This window comes from Oncorhynchus nerka, linkage group LG26, assembly GCF_034236695.1.
Source record: "Oncorhynchus nerka isolate Pitt River linkage group LG26, Oner_Uvic_2.0, whole genome shotgun sequence".
Lineage (NCBI taxonomy): Eukaryota > Metazoa > Chordata > Actinopteri > Salmoniformes > Salmonidae > Oncorhynchus > Oncorhynchus nerka.
Genome location: NC_088421.1, coordinates 37,599,879 through 37,622,039, shown reverse-complemented (window position 1 = coordinate 37,622,039; position 22,161 = coordinate 37,599,879). Strand labels below are relative to the sequence as shown.

At 41.7% G+C, this 22,161-nt stretch overlaps 1 protein-coding gene across 6 annotated transcripts; it reads left to right on the top strand.

Annotated features, from left to right (window-relative positions):
* Positions 1-228: 228 nt before the first annotated feature.
* Positions 229-20,363, top strand: LOC115128054 (uncharacterized). 6 transcript variants are annotated; one of them, XM_065010625.1, is made up of 8 exons: positions 230-406; positions 2,547-2,573; positions 2,846-2,898; positions 7,275-7,675; positions 7,909-8,037; positions 8,288-8,762; positions 9,896-10,024; positions 10,324-20,363. In XM_065010625.1, exons 2-6 carry the CDS (start codon positions 2,569-2,571, stop codon positions 8,477-8,479), a joined length of 780 nt encoding a protein of 259 aa, XP_064866697.1. In that variant the 5' UTR covers positions 230-406; positions 2,547-2,568; the 3' UTR covers positions 8,480-8,762; positions 9,896-10,024; positions 10,324-20,363. The 6 variants fall into 6 exon arrangements, with proteins under 6 accessions (XP_064866702.1, XP_064866697.1, XP_064866698.1 ...); XM_065010626.1 differs by having other exon boundaries at positions 2,547-2,597; XM_065010627.1 differs by having other exon boundaries at positions 231-406; positions 7,287-7,675.
* The last annotated feature ends 1,798 nt before the right edge of the window (positions 20,364-22,161 follow it).

The following is a 22,161-nucleotide window of genomic DNA, read 5'->3' as shown; positions in this document are numbered from 1 at the left end:
AATTTCTGTCAAATTAAATCAAATCCATATATTGTTGCACACAATAGATGGTTTAAAGGAGAAGTGAGCTGCAACAGTCCCCCAAAATGTTTGTTTTATTGACAACTTAAAAACTGCCTTTTCCTCCCCGTCTTTTTCTAAAGTCTAAGAGAAAAAGCGTTAAATCTTGCTACGTGGTCTAAAGGCCACGCCTCAGTCATGAACCTATAATGAAATATGATGCACACAGCATATTGCCTACAGTCATTTTCCAGTGAACTATACTGTCCTCTCAAGCTCTTCCGTGTTCAGTCAAGAGGACTTGTCACGCCACTTCATACGCAACAGCCCTAAAGAAGGAGATCAAACGTTTTTTGTTTTGTTGGTAAATTGCCTTTACATTTGTTACAGGCTACATTTGAATCTGGTAAGCTATGTTACCATAGACTTGTTTGTAATATAAGTGTTTCAATGAAGGGGTGATAGCCTTCCGGAAATGTATGATGTTTATTTTGTTCTAATTACTATTACCATAAATATTGGTTATATGGTTCGGTTCCTGAGTAGGCTAATACAATAAATATATGTCTGCTGAACAAACGTGTCTTTGGTGAGAAGAAAGTGTTTTATACTTTGGCTTGAGAAATCCATTAGATACATTAGAGAAGTAGCATATGCTGCGTTCATGTGCTATCGGAGTTATCGGAAGTTCTGACTGTGAAGTTTCACTTGAATGAGCCTTCACATCAGAATTACAATTCGGGAAACTGAGTGAGCTACCGAATTGTGACCACTGAGCTACCGAATTGTGACCATTGACCTTTTACATTTACGAACAAAAGATGATAACAATACGTTTTTGACAAGCACAAGATGGGTGCGGCATAAGGTAGCTAGTTTAACCATATTGATCATATTGTAACGAACCTGGGTATATATCAATGTTAATCAAGCTAGCTAACGTAATTATAAGCAACGTTAGTTAGCTTATCAAAGTAGATAAAATCGTATATGTTGAAAAATTGTTCCGATCAAAATGCACATGAATGAAACAAAGTCATATTTCCAACATCGCAGTTAGGAAATAGAACGCTCCGACGACTACATAACCGCAGCATTAACCTACGTGGAATTACGATCGCTCCCTCTGCTCACGCGTGCTGAATGCGCTTATAGAAATAAATGACTATAAAAACGTGTCAAACTGATGGGATACAGAAGCTACAATCCTTGCCAAATGAGGAGAGCTTTATCACAACTTCAAAATGGAATGGTTGACTGAAGTAGGGAAATATGTATTCCAGCAATGAGCTGCAGTTTTGGAAGAACTGCGTCATTTTCAGTTTAGGTGACTTTGCGAGTGAACCTAGTTATCACAGACACAAAGTCAGCATTGTCTATATCGTAAATATTCATATAAAAAAGCTTAAGGTTAGGTTTAGGCAGAAGGTTAACAATGTGATTAAAGTTAGGGTTAAGGGTTAGGTTTAAAATCTGATTTTAGGAAGCGAAATGTAGAAACGGGCAGGGTTTCGGACGTTGTGGCTGTGGTAACTATTGAATACCCTACATTGCGAACCGCTAGTGTCATTTAGAATTGGTTTGCCTTGGCTATCACCACCCTGCATATAGACAGCATTCACACTGGAAATATGCAAAAACATTAGTTTATAAAGACAAAGAGCGTATTTTCATCAGAACCACTAAGCCTAGGCCTACATCCCAATGCAGTGTTCAGTGAATTTTTTAAAATACATTTAGATCATTCCAAGGAACCGCATAATGAACTAAATTGAACGTCTGTATATCGATAAGAAGACAGATTTAGGTTTGTAACCCTGAAAAATACGTGTTTCAACATGCCGAATTGAGACCCGTTTCAAATGACAAATAACTGTTCAGACGCGAGATGCGAATCACTTCGCAGTATTCTGTTCTTTTTTAATCTCTTATATTAAATCATGCTTTTACTATACAATATGTGTATTGACTGTGATAAGTGCTCGGGAAATAAGAGCGTCTATATTAGCAAAACAAGGCTATGAAATTGCACAGTCATAGGCTTCTATAAGCAAGGTTACTACTTTATTGAAGAGGTGTTCCAGGATACACTATAACCAGTTGATATTACAGTTTCAATAAATTCATCTTAAATTTGTTTTTGTTTTATTGACTGAATTGACCTACATTAAACAATTGAGCTATTAGGATTCCTTACCTGTAATTGTAATGATACATTGGACATTGTTGACATATTTCCCAGTGCAGACATTGTTCTAGAAATAGCCCATCCCTAGGTTTATACGGAATGCTTAGGTGTATACAACTATTTAATGTAAGCCTATTTCAACTTTATTAGGTGTGTTTCACTCAAATAAAGGATTTATTGGAACGACATTTAAAATTGTAATTGTCATGTTGATTTGATGGGATGGTAGACCAATCCCAAAATTGTTTTGATCTATATTATTCATGAGTAGTGTTTATTCATTTTGGTGTGGATTCTTCGAGTTTAAGTGCTTTTTTTACCTACTTGTTCACCAGCATTTGTATTGTTTTCCCAACAGTCATCGGGGAATCATCACATCAATGGGGTAAAGATATTTCAATTTTAAAATGTAAGAGATGATATATATATATATATAATATATGAGGCTCCAGGTTATTTACATGGAAATGACGTTGGCCCACACTTTGTTTATTACATTGACTTGCTGAATTTAAATTGTTTAAGAATTTACTCAAGGCATGTCTGGGTTCCTTACCTAATTTGCAAATGTGTATTTCTTGTTGTTTTAGTTAAATTAATTCATAATTCTACAGTTTAATAAAACAAAACGTATACTGTTTTTATCATTTTATACAGGTCGTTAAAGAAGATAAAGACTGAGTTTCTTCGCTGTGAGAGGGAAAAAGAAGGTATCAGACGAATTTCTTTTTTTCTTTGTAGTGTATTGTCATCCAATGGCCTTTAAAAGGAAATGTCTGATTCAGCTGACATATGCAGCATTTACCGTGAATGCGATCTCCGTGAACATTGCCTTTAAAAGCCGCATTGCCTGTTACCCGCAATTGGATTGAATCCCGGGTTTAGACAACACTAGACCTCATATTTTACACGTTTAATGTTTTTCAATAAACAATTTCCATAAAGATTCAAATTTCATGATAGAGAAATTGAATATCATAAGAAGATAAAGTTGCTTGCTTACTGGTGACTTGTGGCCACTAGGGCCCCTCCTTCACTATATGAAAACAGTGTCTTCATGTTTTATGATTGGTTGTCATTCTATACTATATAAGGCCTAAGGCCGATTCTTTAAAAATCCACCAGGAAATCAAAAAGCTAGCCGATCCCTCTAGATTTCCATTCGTTGCGCTGATTCTATTTAGCATTCCCTCCAGAGACGATTTTCAACTTCCTTCAAACTACATGCAGACAAAAAAATGGTATCCATGAGTTCATATGACTCTGGGTAAGTAGAACAATTGCCAAAATCTTTAACTATTCCTTTAAGTGAATTTTTAAGTTATTGGCCTTTTAGAATTCAGTGTTCCAAACAACCTCCATTTCTAATATGTTTGTAGCACAGATGCCCTACTGTACATTTTGGGACCCATTAAAAGAAGCATTACTAACTAGTCACGGCTCTAAATGGGAACACATCAAGTATATCACGTTTGTCTGATTTATACCATAACCTATTGACAATTGTTTATAACACATCTTTGCTGCTTTCTTTTCGTAGTTTTCATCAGACATGTTTCTTCCTCTGTCGTATTAATGCAGAGTGGTCCAATTCCTATGTTGACATATAATAGTGGCTCCATTAAATCACCACATGTGCCTGTGGGAGACTTGTACGAGGTTTGAGAAGTAGTACATTTTTCAAGCTAGGATTTTGGCCGGGATGCGTGACGAATCTCTCTGAAAGTCGGTGGGACCTGGACATCAGAGAAGACAGATAGCTCTGGACACCAGATTCAGCAGTGCCAATGAAGAAATGTTGGATGAAGATATCTCATTATATAGGTAGGCTATCAAGTGTTCGATTGGTGTGACAGAAGAAACATTCAATCAATGTGTTTGTGGATCTGCAGGTGAATGCATGTGAACAGTGTGACAGAAGAAAACATGGATGCAGGTGATGGGTGATGGTATTTGGACTGATGTCTCAGCTGTGAGGAGGTTGTTTGGCTGTGTTGGTCAGTGAGTGTCTGTGACACCCGGTTCCCTTTTCACCACCTCCATTGAAGAATCATTCCGGACTTGGATTTTACATTTCCAAAATGAAAGTTTAATTAAGAATTGACTGTAATTACCTGCCCTATTGGACATTAAAACAATACAGTAGCTGTACATTTTGTGCCGCCAAACAAAGCCATATTTTCCCTATGCTAACCAACGTAGGCCTACAGTATGTATTACGCAAAGACAGCTTTCTTTCACCTCCAACACGTCACAACTCGGACCCACTCTCACCGACCCCATTGCTGAAACCCTCATTCACGCCTGGACTATTGCAGCACCATTCTCTATAGACTCCCTGACAAAACACTGGACCTAGTTCCATACATTCAAACTCAGCTGAAAGAGTCCTCACACACACCAGACCTTGGGACATCACAACCTTCATCAAACTTCACTGGCTCCCAGTTCAATCCAGCATCATCTTCAAGCAACTCTTGCTCACTGACAAATAGACTGGCCCTGACATACCTCTCCAACCTCCTACACTCCCACCGATTTACTGCGCTCCTCTGACACTGGCCTCCTCACCCTCCCTCGCAACAGGCTCCGCTCCATGTGAGAACGTCCTTTAAGCAGTGCAGGCCCCCAGCTCTGGAACTCCCTCTCCATGTCATAACCTCACAATCCATACACATATTCTAGTCCACACTAAGACTTCACACAGGCTTACCCAAAATGGCTGTTGTCTAAGCTTTTATCTGTTGTTGTTTACTCCCCTGGTTAGTCTGTCATCATGTTTAGTGTGCTGCCTGGTTAGTCTGTCATCATGTTTAGTGTGCTGCCTGGTTAGTCTGTCATCATGTTCAGTGTTCTACCTGGTTAGTCTGTCATCATGTTTAGTGTGCTGCCTGGTTAGTCTGTCGTCATGTTTAGTGTTCTGCCTGGTTAGTCTGTCATCATGTTCAGTGTGCTGCCTGGTTAGTCTGTCATCATGTTTAGTGTGCTGCCTGGTTAGTCTGTCATCATGTTCAGTGTTCTACCTGGTTAGTCTGTCATCATGTTTAGTGTGATGCCTGGTTAGTCTGTCATCATGTTTAGTGTTCTGCCTGGTTAGTCTGTCATCATGTTCAGTGTTCTGCCTGGTTAGTCTGTCATCATGTTTAGTGTGCTGCCTGGTTAGTCTGTCATCATGTTTAGTGTTCTGCCTGGTTAGTCTGTCATCATGTTTAGTGTGCTGCCTGGTTAGTCTGTCATCATGTTCAGTGTTCTACCTGGTTAGTCTGTCATCATGTTTAGTGTTCTGCCTGGTTAGTCTGTCATCATGTTTAGTGTTCTGCCTGGTTAGTCTGTCATCATGTTCAGTGTGCTGCCTGGTTAGTCTGTCATCATGTTTAGTGTTCTGCCTGGTTAGTCTGTCATCATGTTTCGTGTTCTTCCTGGTTAGTCTGTCATCAGGTTTAGTGTTCTTCCTGGTTAGTCTGTCATCATGTTTAGTGTTCTGCCTGGTTAGTCTGTCATCATGTTTCGTGTTCTTCCTGGTTAGTCTGTCATCATGTTTAGTGTTCTTCCTGGTTAGTCTGTCATCATGTTTAGTGTTCTGCCTGGTTAGTCTGTCATCATGTTTAGTGTTCTGCCTGGTTAGTCTGTCATCATGTTTACTGTTCTCCCTGGTTAGTCTGTCATCATGTTTAGTGCTCTCCCTGGTTAGTCTGTCATCATGTGTATTGCTCTCCCTGGTTAGTCTGTCATCATGTTTAGTGTTCTCCATGGTTAGTCTGTCATCATGTTTATTGCTCTCCCTGGTTAGTCTGTCATCATGTTTAGTGTTCTCCATGGTTAGTCTGTCATCATGTTTAGTGTTCTCCATGGTTAGTCTGTCATCATGTTTATTGCTCTCCCTGGTTAGTCTGTCATCATGTTTAGTGCTCTCCCTGGTTAGTCTGTCATCATGTTTAGTGCTCTCCATGGTTAGTCTGTCATCATGTTTAGTGTTCTCCCTGGTTAGTCTGTCATCATGTTTATTGTTCTCCCTGGTTAGTCTGTCATGATGTTTGAAAAGCACTTAAAATAAAATGTATTAATATTAATATTAAATCAACCTTGGTTCGGGCTGGCAGTCAAATAAGAAATAATAATAGTAAACTATGCACTCAGAATTTCAATAAATTCATTAGTTATCTGATTAGATCACTTTTATCCATAGACTTGATGAAGCACTTCAGCTTCCTACCCCACTTTGCTGGATTTATAACAATCATGGACATGGTGAGAACAAGGTCTATTGACCATAGTGAAACACTTGCAGCATCACAGATTACCATGGCTGTCAGGTCGAGAATATGATTTCAGGGGGATATTTGGAAGATGAACACTTTAAGACTGTAGCACCGACCTACACAATGCAACCTATAAAAGCACTTGAAGCCAATTTCACAAACTTCGGGAGCAAGAAGCTTACCACTTTTGAGCGCACCAGTTGACTTGGATCACAGGAAGAGGTCATCACAGCTGGAAACATGTACTGTAACAGCATCAAGATGACTCCTCTTCATCCACATTTGACCTCAGCCTTTCTGCAGCAACCTTAGCAGCTGATGGGATTTAGCTGCGTGATTTGAGTTACAGCACCAACATTCAATACAGTACTGCCACAGTGTAAGACAACTAGCTGAGACTATACCCACAGCTATACCTTCAGAGATATAAAATGTGGAACAATGGTTGAACATCTGATATGTGATATGTGAGAACCACCCATCATTGTATGTTTAAAGAGATGCTCCGGAACTGTTGTATCATTTGAACCAGTAGTTTTGAAAGTGGTGCAACAGGAGCCAAAAGGAGCCTCCTGTACTACACCATCACATGATACGTTACGTCCTGCAAATCCTTATTATTACAGGTTTTTTTCTGTATTCAGATGATATGTTACGAATTCAATTTATAAAATATCTTATGAATTTGTTGTGCTTAATAAGATCCAGGACTGCATCTTTGAATGAGATGGCTAATAATACAAAATGTCTATATTTGCAGATTGTAAGTAGGATGTTCTGCACTCTTGACATATACAATGTTAAATATAGTTTCTAATTATTGTCAGTTGTTGCCACAGATGCTGTCGAATTCCTCGCCCAAATCGAAAAGATTGTGTCGAAAAATCGCAACAACAAGATACCTCTTGCAAAGCCGAAAAGTTACGAGTTGAGAATCGGAGGTCTGGAGGACACTGTTCACGCTGGAGATGGTGAACAGTTAGAAGTTTGGAAAGACTGCTACCTTCCAAAGAGAATGGAGATGGTGGTCATTGGTGCCCTGGATGACTTCCGCTGTTCGGCAGCAGGATGGCAGCTGGTTCTCCTGTTATGTGAAGATGGCAATGTCTACGCCTACGAGTTTGAAGTTCTACACCTTGTTGCCAGAAGCTTGGAGGATCTCTTTAAATCTGGAGCAGAGTTCCCAGGACTGGAGAAACACAGATTTGGAGAATGCTTTGAGGAATTGGTAAGACCCAGCAATATTACATTAACTTAGCAAACGTATGAACTTATATTGTGTTTAACATTAATAAATGAGTTAATCAAGTGTTGTTATTGTCAGTTACAATAGGTCTTGCATTTATTCGTCTACATGTCATTGTTCTTGAATAATTCCAAAATGTAGACATACAGTGTAATGTGTCAATATGTAAGTTGCTGGACTAGTCGGCTAGTTATTCCACAGTTATATTTTTTCAGACTGAGGAAGAGATGAAGAAAGAGATGCAATGTGTTGAAATAAAGAAAATCAATGACGAGCATATTCAGTTCCGAAGAAGTTTGGAGATTGAGATACTGAGGAATCTCAAAGCAATCAGTCAATCTGAGGTAATAATTACTGTTTGATTCAGACTGAGGGTATGGTACACATAGCAAAACATGACAAAAGTGTGTATATTGAAATCAGGGAAAGTTTAAGACAAAAATCTATTATCTATGCTCGCCCCTAGGTGAACAAACCCTAATACTGCTGTTTGTTTATGTTAATGCTGTCAAAATGTCCGTAAATTATTATGGTAATATTGTGGTAAACTATTTGTGATTTTCCATAACCACTATGTTGTTGATAATGTTTCAGCCAACCTTTCAATCCAACAAAGTGATGAGCCAAGTCGGACCGAATATTCAAGGCCTTCAAAGGAAGGACTACAAAGGAAGCAGGACAACTTCAATGGCTCAGACACAAGAGGATTACAATCCTCACAAGAGGATTACAAAAAGAAAACCAGCCCCGTCGCGGACCAGGATGCCTTGCTCCCAGACATACTAAATAACGTCTTTGCTCGCTTTGAGGACAATACAGTGCCACTGACATGGCCCGCTACCAAAACCTGGGACTCTTCTTCACTGCAGCCGACATGAGTAATACATTTAAACGTGTTAACCCTCGCAAGGCTGCAGGCCCAGACGGCATCCCCAGGCGCGTCCTCAGAGGATGCGCAGACCAGCTGGCTGGTGTGTTTACGGACATATTCAATCAATACTTATCCCAGTCTGCTGTCCACATATGCTTCAAGAGGGCCACCATTGTTCCTGTTCCCAAAAAAGTTAAGGTAACTGAGCTACTGAAGTGCTTTGAGAGACTAGTCAAGGACCATATCACCTCCACCCTACCTGACACCCTAGACCACATATGTCAGAGTCAAGGCCCGCGGGGGAAATTGGAACTTACTCCACACGCGCCGATAGATGTCAGGAACTCCCCACCTTACCACTGAGTTAACAATGCAGATAGATGTCAGGAACTCCCCACCTTACCACTGAGTTAACAATGCAGATAGATGTCAGGAACTCCCCACCTTACCACTGAGTTAACAGTGCAGATGTCACCACCTTACCACTGAGTTAACAGTGCAGATGTCACCACCTTACCACTGAGTTAACAGTGCAGATGTCACCACCTTACCACTGAGTTAACAGTGCAGATGTCACCACCTTACCACTGAGTTAACAGAGCAGATGTCACCACCTTACCACTGAGTTAACAGAGCAGATGTCACCACCTTACCACTGAGTTAACAGAGCAGATGTCACCACCTTACCACTGAGTTAACAGAGCAGATGTCACCACCTTACCACTGAGTTAACAGAGCAGATGTCACCACCTTACCACTGAGTTAACAGAGCAGATGTCACCACCTTACCACTGAGTTAACAGAGCAGATGTCACCACCTTACCACTGAGTTAACAGAGCAGATGTCACCACCTTACCACTGAGTTAACAGTGCAGATGTCACCACCTTACCACTGAGTTAACAGTGCAGATGTCACCACCTTACCACTGAGTTAACAGTGCAGATGTCACCACCTTACCACTGAGTTAACAGAGCAGAGCCATATTTGCTCGCAATGCACACATTGTTATCAGAGCGTGCCAGTGGATTTCTGGTAAGTATACTTTCGTGAGAAAGTGTTGATCGGGTACAACTATGTTTACCCTCCCCCAAAATGAATATTTATGAGCAATTCCCCACCACTTCTCACCTGAATGCGTTGTTTGAATATATGAAAGGGTTGGGCAAAGGCTGAAATTGGGGTTAAATTCCTGATAACTACAATGCCACTCTTTCCACTCAGTTACCTGACACAGCATTACACAAGTTATTCTCTCATAGTTACCTTGGTGTTACTCTTATGATTACATGTTTCCTAAGCGGTCTTGCTCTTCCTCTCTCCGTCCTCCAGTCAGTTGATGCCAGACATGGGGGGCATGGGCAACCTGCCGGGCGCCAACCCTCTCTCTGCCTCGGGGGTGAGGAAGACGTGGCACGAGCACGTCACTCAGGACCTACGCACCCACCTGGTGCACAAACTGTAAGTACCACCAAGATGCTTGCATTCTCTTCCTTCAATGTTTTTTCTCCTCAATGACTCTACCGGGGTTTAATAGGTGGACAACCCACATGGTTTTGCCACCGTAGGGCTAAAGGTATAGGAGTTGGTTTGGGACTGGCCCACTGTGTTCACTTACCTCGCCCGTTCAGATCAGTGTTCTGAAAGGAAAAGCAATTTTCTGATTTGGGTTGCCGCTACTCCAACTCACTGTTTAATTGTCCCTTTGTGCTGTCCCTCTTTCCCTCCACCATCCCTCCCTTCTCCCTGTCCTCCTCCAGAGTACAAGCCATATTCCCCACCCCAGACCCCGCAGCACTGAAGGATCGGCGGATGGAGAACCTGGTGGCGTACGCTAGGAAGGTGGAAGGGGACATGTACCAGTCTGCCAACAGCAGGGTAATGAACTCCAGTGGAGGCTGCTGAGGGGAGGACGGCTCATAATGGCTGGAACCGAGCGAATGGAATGGCGTTAAACACATTGAAGCTATGTGTTTGATGTATTTGATACCATTCTGCTCCAGTCATTACCAAGAGCCCGGGCCAGCCAATCAGATTGAGTTTACCCCCAAAATAGGGCTTTATTGCAGACAGAAATACTCAGTTTCATCAGCTGTCCGGGTGGCTGGTCTCCGACGATCCCGCAGGTGACGAAGCCGGATGTGGAGGTCCTGGGCTGGCGTGGTTACACGTCGTCTCCAGTTGTGAGGGCGGTTGAACGTACTGTAAAATTCTCTAAAACACATATGTCAGAGTCAAGGCCCGCGGGCCACATCCGGCCCGCAAGAAGGTTTTTTACGGCCCCTGGGATGATCTTGATTTATTATTAGAACCGGCCCGCAGCAAGCCGGCAGCCCGCAGATCTTTTACACGCACCAATACTACATTTCCCACAATGCAAAGGTGACGCACCGAGCAGTAGGCTGCTTCATTTCAATATTTATTGGCACAGCAGTCGTCAGCATCACAGTAAAATTAACTTTCAGATACCCATCAAAAATGGCAAAACGGAAGGTGGATACTGAGAACCGGGGTTTCAAACAAGGTGGGAGTCGGAGTATATGTTCACGAAGGTAGCTGGAAAACCTGTGTGTCTTCTGTGTGGAGAAAGTGTGGCGGTACTGAAAGAGTATAATCTGAGACGACATTATGAAACGAAACACGCGGACAAAAACAAGAATATGGACATGGAACAAAGGCTACAAAAGGCAGAGGAATTAAAACGAGGCCTCAAATCTCGACAGGCTCTGTTCAAAAAGCCAAATCACAAGGCCAGGCTGCTGTCAAGGCCAGTTTTATTTTGGCAGAAGAGATCGCTAAATCAGCCCGGCCATTTACGGAGGGGGATTTCATCAAAAACTGCATGATTAAAGTTTGTGACGAAGTTTGCCCAGAAAAAGGCAACTCTTTTTAAATGTGAGTCTGAGCAGAAACACCATTGCCGAGAGAGTAGACCAGTTGTCCATCAATCTAAAAGAGCAGCTTGTGAAAAAGGAAAAGATTTTATTGCATATTCCTTGGCTGTGGATGAGAGCACCGACATTTCTGACATTGCCCAGTTGTCAATTTTCATCCGCGGAGTGGACTCCAACCTAAGCGTGACAGAGGAGTTTTTGGCTTTACGTCCTATGCATGGCACAACTACGGGGCATGATTTGTATGAAGAGGTGTCAAGATGTGTAAATGAGATGGAGCTGCCTTGGGAAAAACTCGTGGGTTTGACAACCGACGGAACACCTGCGATGTGTGGACACAGGAGCGGACTGGTGGCGAAGATACGGGAAAAGATGCAAGAGGAAAACGCGACAGGTGAGCTGACAGCTTATCATTGTATCATACACCAGGAAGCGTTGTGCGGTAAAGCCTTGAAAATGGAGCATGTAATGAGCATCATCACGCGCACAGTTAACTTTATCAGAGCCAAAGGTTTGAATCACCGCCAGTTCAAGGCATTTCTGACGGAGTTAGAAACGGAGCATGGTGATTTGCCTTATCACACAGAGGTGTGATGGCTAAGCCAGGGAAAGGTGCTTCAAAGATGTTTCGAGCTTCGTGAGGAGATTTGTCTGTTCTTGGACAGCAAAGGGAAAGACACAACACAACTCCGAGACGAAATGTTTCTGTGTGAAATGGCTTTTCTGTGTGACATTACGAGTCATCTGAATGCAATAAACTTGCAGCTGCAGGGTCGGGATCGTGTCATCTCTGATATGTACAGTACAGTGAAGGCATTTAAAACCAAACTGACTCTGTGGGAGACGCAGATGCGGAAAGAAAATTTGAGCCACTTTCCCAGCTGCCAGACCATGAAAGAGAAGCTCTCTACCAGTGCGTTCCCGAGCACACAGTTGGCTGATAAAATAGGTATGCTTGCCGCTGACTTTCGACGCCGATTTGCTGACTTTGAAGCACAAAAAGCAGGTTGGAACTGCTCGGTAACCCATTTGCTGTTGACGTGGAAAGCTCACCACCAAACCTCCAAATGGAGTTGATTGACCTCCAATGCAATGATGCACTGAGGGCAAAATATGCGGCAGTGGGTGCTGCGGAGTTCGCCCGTTTCCTCCCGGCACAATGCCCCAGCTGCGCATCCAGGCTGCTCAAACGTTGTCTATGTTTGGCAGCACATACCTGTGTGAACAACTGTTTTCTTTGATGAACCTGAACAAAACATCACACAGAAGTCGACTTACTGCTGAACACCTCCACTCAATTCTGAGGATTTCTTCAGCTCAGAGCCTTACCCCGAACATTGATGAACTTGTGGAAAAGATGGGACACCACCAAGTATCACCCTCAACCTCAAACAAGTGAACATTACTGTGCAATCACATATTTAGAGTTTTTACTCAGTTCAAGTTTAAAGTTAAAATTTAATATTTGTTTTCACTGCATGTTACTTCTCCTTAAACAAAGTGTTGTTTTTGATTAATAGATTTTTGCACTTTATTTTTTTGTATTTCAATCCAATTATATTTTAAAAATATTTCAGTTGAGTGGATGATAGAAAATTGCTATTATTGTTTTTTCTTTGAAGTAAATTTAGCCCACTTTTGCTAAAATAGAAAATATAGTCTACTGATGGTGCCTTGAATACCGGTTTCTTTCATTTAATGTTCATGTTATGGGGATATTTATATAAAGGAAATTTGTCTTTTGTGTCTGTTGAAAATTAAAGATTACTGACAGAGCCATAAGAAAATATTGCTTTATTTATCTGATCATATTGTAATATATTTGTTAGGTTTTCAGTAGGTTCAATTAGGTTCACTAGACTATATGCGTCATTTAAACATTTTTCAATGAACATTCGAACAGTCCGGCCCTCGTCTTGTAGCTGATTTTTTTATTTGGCCCTCCGTCCATTTGACTTTGACACCCCTGCCCTAGACCCACTCCAATTTGCTTACCGCCCGAATAGGTTCACAGACGACGCAATCGCAACCGCACTGCACACTGCCCTAACCCATCTGGACAAGAGGAATACCTATGTCAGAATGCTGTTCATCGACTACAGCTCAGCATTTAACACCATAGTACCCTCCAAACTCGTCATCGACCCTGGGTCTCGACCCCGCCCTGTGTAACTGGGTACTGGACTTCCTGATGGGCCGCTCCCAGGTGGTGAGAGTAGTGTCATGATGTTGCCCTCTTTGAGTACAGCGAGCACCATCCCCGCTCTCTGCTTCTACAACCAGACTGCTGTGGGCAGAGTAAGGTCGTAAATTCCCAAGGAATTTCCCCGTAAATTCCCTGCCTCATCGACACACAGTTATAGAGAGTAGTTTTCATGGAGACAAAGGAAATCCTTCCACCTCACAGAACGTGAGGTACGAACAAATTTCATGTTCCAGAGAAAGTGTAAAAGATTGGTGAAGAATCCAGCTACGAACTGGTGCGTTTGTCACAACAGCTCAAGAGAGACGGTGTGGCCACATTACCATAACGCTGTTTATATAATAGCCTCAGATATCAAATCAAATCAAATGTATTTATATAGCCCTTCGTACATCAGCTGATATCTCAAAGTGCTGTACAGAAACCCAGCCTAAAACCCCAAACAGCAAGCAATGCAGGTGTAGAAGCACGGTGGTTAGGAAAAACTCCCTAGAAAGGCCAAAACCTAGGAAGAAACCTAGAGAGGAACCAGGCTATGTGGGGTGGCCAGTCCTCTTCTGGCTGTGCCGGGTAGAGATTATAACAGAACATGGCCAAGATGTTCAAATGTTCATAAATGACCAGCATGGTCGAATAATAATAAGGCAGAACAGTTGAAACTGGAGCAGCAGCACGGCCAGGTGGACTGGGGACAGCAAGGAGTCATCATGTCAGGTAGTCCTGGGGCATGGTCCTAGGGCTCAGGTCCTCCGAGAGAGAGAAAGAGAGAGAGAAGGAGAGAATTAGAGAACGCACACTTAGATTCACACAGGACACCAAATTGGACAGGAGAAGTACTCCAGATATAACAAACTGACCCCAGCCCCCCGACACATAAACTACTGCAGCATAAATACTGGAGGCTGAGACAGGAGGGGTCAGGAGACACTGTGGCCCCATCCGAGGACACCCCCGGGCAGGGCCAAACAGGAAGGATATAACCGGTGGGGTGTGCCAATGCACAGATATGAGGTTTACATCTAATTGTTGTATAAGATGAATAAGTGAAGATGATACTGTTTGAATAATGGTGTCATATGATTGTGGACTGTTTAAACCTGTTAACGGGAGTGGTTCCCATTTGGGAACGAACCCTCCCACGTTCAGCTGGAACGTGGCGCATGGAACGCAAAAATATTCTTAGAAATATTTAACCTCCACACATTAACAAGTCCAATAGCTCAAATGAAAGATAAACACCTTGTTCATCTAGCCAGCAAGTCAGATTTCTAAAATGTTTTACGGCGAAAACATAGCACATATTTATGTCAAACCACCACCAAAGACACAGCTCATTTGAATAGCCAAAAAATGCAATCAACAAACGCAGGATTAACCTCTTACCTCTACCTGGGACGCTTGCGTCCCAACTAGAGCTCTGGAAATGCAAATGCGCTACGCTAAATGCTAATAGTATTAGTTAAAACTCAAAAGTTCATTAAAATACACATGCAGGGTATCAAATTAAAGCTACACTCGTTGTGAATCCAGGCAACAAGTCAGATTTTTAAAATGCTTTTCGGCGACAGCATGAGAAGCTATTATCTGATAGCATGCACCAATACACTACAACAGAAAAGCACAGCAGGGGACGTAAACAAAATAATTAGCATTTCGGCGTTACACAAACCGCACAATAAAATAGAAAACAGTCATTACCTTTCACCATCTTCTTTGTTGGCACTCCTAGATGTCCCATAAACACTATTGGGTCTTTATTTCGATTAAATCGGGCCATATAAAGCCAAGATATCGTTATATGTAGACTGTGTGATAAACGAAAAAAACAGCGATTTCACAACGTAACGTCATTTTTTAAAATTCAAAAAGTAGACGATAAACTTTCACAAAACACTTCGAAATACGTTTGTAATGCTACTTTAGGTATTAGTAAACGTTAATAAGCGATAAAAATCATCCGTAGGCGATGTACATTCATTTGCTGTCGTCTTGGAAAAAATTTCAGGAGAGAGCTCTTCCGGAATGATCTGGGCGGAGACCGGTTCAACCAAGAATCAAAGAGGATTAAATTCACAAGATACTCGACTGCATGGGGATGCTGTGGGAGTTGAATGCTCGGTCTTATCTAATTCGGCTCACTGTTAACAATTGCTGGAAGTGGCGCAAGGATATTTATTTCCATTTTCTGTGATCAGGTTTTCCTGCGCTTTCCGATGTAACGCACGTTATGTAATAGCCACAGTCGTGATTTAACCAGTTTTAAAAACGTCCGAGGGTTTCCTATACACACATTCTAACCATATGAACGTACTATATTCCTGGCATGAGTAGCAGGGCGCTGAAATGTTGCGCGATTTTTAACAAAATGTTCAAAAAAGTAGAGGGTAGGAGCAACTAGTTAAAAGAAAAATAATTCACTAACCTTTTGAAAATCTTCATCAGATGACAGTAATAGGACATGTTACACAGTACATTTATGTTTTTTTCAATAATATGCCATTTATATCCATAAATCTCTGTTTACAATGACGCCATGTTGAAAAAATGCTACTCAAATGTCCGGAGAAATGATGATAGCTCCATCAGATAACGTCAGATAACAAGCAATACACATCATAAACTTTGACTAAATATACATGTTCTACATATAGATAGAAAGATACACTTCTTCTTAATGCAACCGCTGTGTTACATTTATTTTTAACGTTACAGAATTCGTTCACTAGGCTATAATATGAGACGGCGCTCACACATTAGCATTATGTCTCCTCTATGTTAGAGTCCACAGAAACACAAAAATTACGACATAAATATTCCCTTACCTTTGATGATCTTCGATCAGAAGCCGTGGAAGGAGTCATACTTACCAAAAACTGCGTTTGGTTTTCAAGTCTGTGTCTTTGGGCTATCAAACGCGACAAAAACCGTCTGAAATGCAGCCAAAATTCTAGTGGATGCGCATCAAAACTTCAAAATTACATATTATATGTCGACTAAACTGGTCAAACTAAGTGCAGAATCAAGCTTTAGCATGTTCTAAACGTGCTAAACAATTCTTAGCTCGAACAGACAAACCGACATCGTTTGGTCAATCCTGAAAGAAAGAGAGCTCCGGACCCGACGCGCGCATGAAAGTACATGTATTTTCGCGTGACCCGAAGGTTTCAGCCCGCCAAAAGTCGAGGGAGCGCGCGATTCTCACAATGAAACGCCCCATTGAAAGGAGACATCGCGCTGAAGAGATAGAAACTGTTCCCAGATCCGTAGCTGGTTGGGAAGGGTGGGGGCGATGACGTCAAAGTTGGCCCAACTTTTCTGATGACAAGAGAGAGTTTGGGAGAATGGCTGCCCTGAGAGTTCTGCTTTACATACAGACATAATTTGAATGGTTTTAGAAGCTTTAGAGTGTTTTCTATTCAATAATAATTATATGCATATATTAGCAATTTTGGACAGATTTTTTTCTGTTTACTATGGGCACGCAATTCCTCCAAAGGGGGCAGTATTCAGCCCTATCCCCAAGAGGTTTTAACAGGTTTTAATGAAGAAAAATACAATTCCCTTTTGATTTGAACTAAATCAGAGGACCGCCCCTGAGCCCAGTTAGGGTCAGACATCCTGGGACAGCCCTTGTCTGCCATTCTGAATAAAACCCCACTTTGAGAAATTATCAGTAGACCATGTTTTTCTCCATTAGGAGGGGGACTAAAGGTTGTAGACCATTTCTGAATCGTTTAACCATACCACGTGGTTAAAACTCTTGGACTATCGATACCGACAGAATAAGAACAAGTCTTTGATACTAATTACTAGTCTGCAGCTAGGAATTCGGCATCAGTGAACGCGAAGAACGACACACCGCCGAAACCACTATTCTATAACGAATGTCACTTTGAACTATCCCCTCTAACCAAGACAGAGAGAGAGGGAGAGAGAGACGGACAATCCTACAAAATAAATTAACTTTTCACCAGCGATCAAGACGACACACTGAGCGTAAATATATATATTGATTGCAATTGTTCCCGAATGAGTGAGCGTTCATGTGTAAGGGATTTGATTTGATTTGAAACCATCAAGAAATCTCACATGTCAAATGCCAATGGTGGGTCTCGACCATGTCTTGTGATGAACACAGATCACAAACTGCACTTTTTGTTTTGCTGTTTGACCACTTGTACAGTATTATCTCTGCACAGGTTTATGGATTTCATGGCAAAATGAGTCTGGACTTCAGTATAAACATGTTTTATGTTTTTGTAGTTTGAGTATAATGCCCAGAAAGAGGCAAAGTTTGAGGTTACTTAGTGCAATTGTGATCAATTATGATACAGAAAAATTGTTATATACCATGCATTGAGAAAGTATTCAAACCCCTTCACTTTCTCCACAATGTGTTACGTTACAGCCTTATTCTAAAATGGATTACATTAAACATTTTCCTCATCATTCTACACACAATACCCCATAATGACAAAGTAAAAAAATGTTTTGGAAATTTTTGCACATTTATTCAAAATAAAAAGCAGACACCTTATTTACATAAGTATTCAGACCCTTTGCTATGAGACACAAAATTGAGCTCATGTGCATCCTGTTTCCATTGATCATCCTTTATGTTTCTACAACTTGATTGGAGTCCATCTGTGATATTCAATTGATTTGGAGATGATTTGGAAAGGCACACACCTTTCTATATAAGGTTCCACAGTTGACAGTGCATGTCAGAGTAACATTGTGTCGGATTGTATCGAGGCAAAGATCTGGGGAAGGGTATCAAACAATTTCTGCAGCAATGATGGTCCCCAATAACTTCCATCATTCTTAAATGGTAGAAGTTTGGAACCACCAAGACTCTTCCTAGAGCTGGCTACCCGGCCAAACTGAGCAATCGGGGGAGAAGGGCCTTGGTCAGGGAGGTGACCAAGAACCCGATGGTCACTCTGACAGAGCTCCAGAGTTCCTCTGTTGAGATGGGAGTACCTTCCAGAAGGACAACCATCTCTGCAGCACTGTACCAATCAGGCCTTTATATGGTAGAGTGGCTAGACGCAAGCCACTCCCCAGTAAACAGTACATGACAGTCCACTTGGAATTTGCCAAAAGGCACATAAAGGACTCTCCGACCATGAGAAACAAGATTCTCTGGTCTGATGAAACCAATATTGGACTCTTTGGCCTGACTGCCAAGCGTCACTTCTGGAGGAAACCTGGCACCATCCCTACGGTGAAGCATGGTGGTGATAGCATCATGCTGTGGGGATGTCTTTCAGTGGCAGGGACTCTGAGACTAGTCCAGATCGAGGGAAAGATTAATGGAGCAAAGTATAGAGTGATCCTTGATGAAAACCCTCTCCAGAGCGCTCAGGACCTCAGACTGGGGCGATGGGTTCACCTTCCAACAGAACAACGACCCTAAGAACACAGCCAAGACAGCGTAGGAGTGGCTTCTGGACAAGTCTCTGAATGTCCTTGAGTAGCCCAGCCAGAGCCAGGACTTGAACCCAATCAAACATCTTTGGAGAGATATGGAAATAGCTGTGCAGTGACGGTCCCCATCCAATCTGACAGAGCTTGAAAGGATCTGCAGAGAAGAATGGGAGAAACTCCCCAAATACAGGTGTGCCAAGCTTGTAGCACCACACACAAGAAGACTTGAGGCTGTAATCACTGCCAAAGGTGCTTCAACAAAGTACTGAGTAAAGGGTCTGAATACTTATGTAAATGTGATATTTCATTTTTTTTTGCAAACCTTTCTAAAAACCTGTTTTTGGTTTGTCATTATGGGGTATTGTATGTTGATTGATTAGGGGGGAAATTATTTCATCCATTTTAGAATAAAGTTGTAACGTAACAAAATATGGAAAAAGTCAAGGGGTCTGAATACTTTCCAATTGCACTGTATATTTGCTAAGGTTTTCAAAAGGAGTGCATTTTGAGATATTTGTAGATATTATTAAAATAGTTACTTCAGCAAATTACACATTTAGATATTTGTTTCCTCATTTTAAAAGAAGTCTATGGACAAGGGGTGACTGCAATCCACACTCATTGTGATTAAAACTGGCCAATTCCAATAAATGCTTATAAGCATTTTGGGGCCAAAAACCAATAAAAGTCCATTTAGAATTCAGTTTAAAATTCCATGTCCAAATCATCTCCTAAATTGATTTTAACTCAATGACTTGTTTTTAAATTATTTTGCAACGATTTTGGCATGACATTTTGGTAAACATGAGAGGCTGACTTGAAAGTAGTGCTAACTGCTATTTGTTTGCATTGGCTAGTTGAATGAAACCAAATTGTGGATTGCAGTCAGACTTCAAACCCAAATATTGCTTTCAGGGCAAGGAAACAACTATCAAAAAATGTATTTCACTAAACTATCCCTTTAGGCTTCTGGAACTTGTTGATGGAATTTATAGGTTTAAATGAATGACTAGAATATTCCACCCTGAAGCCATATCATTGTATAAAATTGTTAGTCAGTAAAATTATAAGACAAGAGATTTGGGAAAGGACAGGGAGTACGTCTCAAGGTCCCAAGGTCTCCCTAATCTTTGTCGTCTGGGTAGTGGGACAGTATGTGCGTAGGAGACCTAATGTTTGTGTGTGAAAGTATGTGCGTAAGAAGCCAGTATAAAATGAATGTTTTTTTCCAACTAACCAGCGCTCTCGTAAATAAACATTGTTTACTATTTTATCTGGGCCTCCGTCTGTTTCATTCGACCAGTATCTTACAAATTCTAGGTCGTAGACTGAGTAGTATAATTGAATTGGGTTATGAACCTTGAAAACATAATTCTCATAACAGAACTGTAGTAGTTGACATGCAGATTTATTTCCAGAGTTAAAATCACACTTTGCTGTACAAACTTAATAAGACAATAACTTGTCAAAAGGCCAAATGTGATTGTGCAGTAGAATTTACACTGTGTCCTCCCGACTGATGCAGCGGTGTAAGGCACTGTATTACAGTGCTTGAGGCGTCACTGCAGTCTGATCACTACAGTTTGATCCCAGGCTGTGTTGCAGCCGGCCGCAATTGGCAGACCCATGAGGAAGCTCACACTTGGTCCAGCGTTATCTGGGTTAGGGGAGGGTTTGGCTGGCCGGATGTCCTTCGCACTCTAGCAACTTCTTGTGGCGGGCCGGGGGCATGCACGCTGACTTCGGTCGCCAGTTGTACAGTGATTCCTCCAACACATTGGTGCAGCTGGCTTCCGGGTTAAGCAAGCAGTGTGTCAAGAAGCAGTGTGTCTTGGCAGGGTCGAGTTTCGGAGGACGCATGGCTGTTGACCTTCGCCTCTCCCGTGTCCGTACGGGAGTTGCAACGATGGGACAAGACTGTAACTACCAATTGGATATCACGAAAAAGGGGTAAAATGTAATAAAATAAATAAATATTTATATAATATATATATATACAGTGCCTTGCGAAAGTATTCGGCCCCCTTGAACTTTGCGACCTTTTGCCACATTTCAGGCTTCAAACATAAAGATATAAAACTGTATTTTTTTGTGAAGAATCAACAACAAGTGGGACACAATCATGAAGTGGAACGACATTTATTGGATATTTCAAACTGAAAAATTGGGCGTGCAAAATTATTCAGCCCCTTTACTTTCAGTGCAGCAAACTCTCTCCAGAAGTTCAGTGAGGATCTCTGAATGATCCAATGTTGACCTAAATGACTAATGATGATAAATACAATCCACCTGTGTGTAATCAAGTCTCTGTATAAATGCACCTGCACTGTGATAGTCTCAGAGGTCCGTTAAAAGCGCAGAGAGCATCATGAAGAACAAGGAACACACCAGGCAGGTCCGAAATACTGTTGTGAAGAAGTTTAAAGCCGGGTTTGGATACAAAAGGATTTCCCAAGCTTTCAACATCCCAAGGAGCACTGTGCAAGCGGTAATATTGAAATGGAAGGAGTATCAGACCACTGCAAATCTACCAAGACCTGGCCGTCCCTCTAAACTTTCAGCTCATACAAGGAGAAGACTGATCAGAGATGCAGCCAAGAGGCCCATGATCACTCTGGATGAACTGCAGAGATCTACAGCTGAGGTGGGAGACTCTGTCCATAGGACAACAATCAGTCGTATATTGCACAAATCTGGCCTTTATGGAAGAGTGGCAAGAAGAAAGCCATTTCTTAAAGATATCCACAAAAAGTGTCGTTTAAAGTTTGCCACAAGCCACCTGGGAGACACACCAAACATGTGGAAGAAGGTGCTCTGGTCAGATGAAACCAAAATTGAACTTTTTGGCAACAATGCAAAACGTTATGTTTGGCGTTAAAGCAACACAGCTCATCACCCTGAACACACCATACCCACTGTCAAACATGGTGGTGGCAGCATCATGGTTTGGGCCTGCTTTTCTTCAGCAGGGACAGGGAAGATGGTTCAAATTGATGGGAAGATGGATGGAGCCAAATACAGGACCATTCTGGAAGAAAACCTGATGGAGTCTGCAAAAGACCTGAGACTGG

What these genes read in the sequence shown, in the direction of transcription:
- LOC115128054 (XM_065010625.1), top strand. An exon ending in CTGTGAGAGGGAAAAAGAAG is followed by an intron (nt 2,899 to 7,274) that starts GTATCAGACGAA and finishes AATTATTGTCAG; the next exon opens with TTGTTGCCACAGATGCTGTC. An exon ending in AAGCAATCAGTCAATCTGAG is followed by an intron (nt 8,038 to 8,287) that starts GTAATAATTACT and finishes ATAATGTTTCAG; the next exon opens with CCAACCTTTCAATCCAACAA.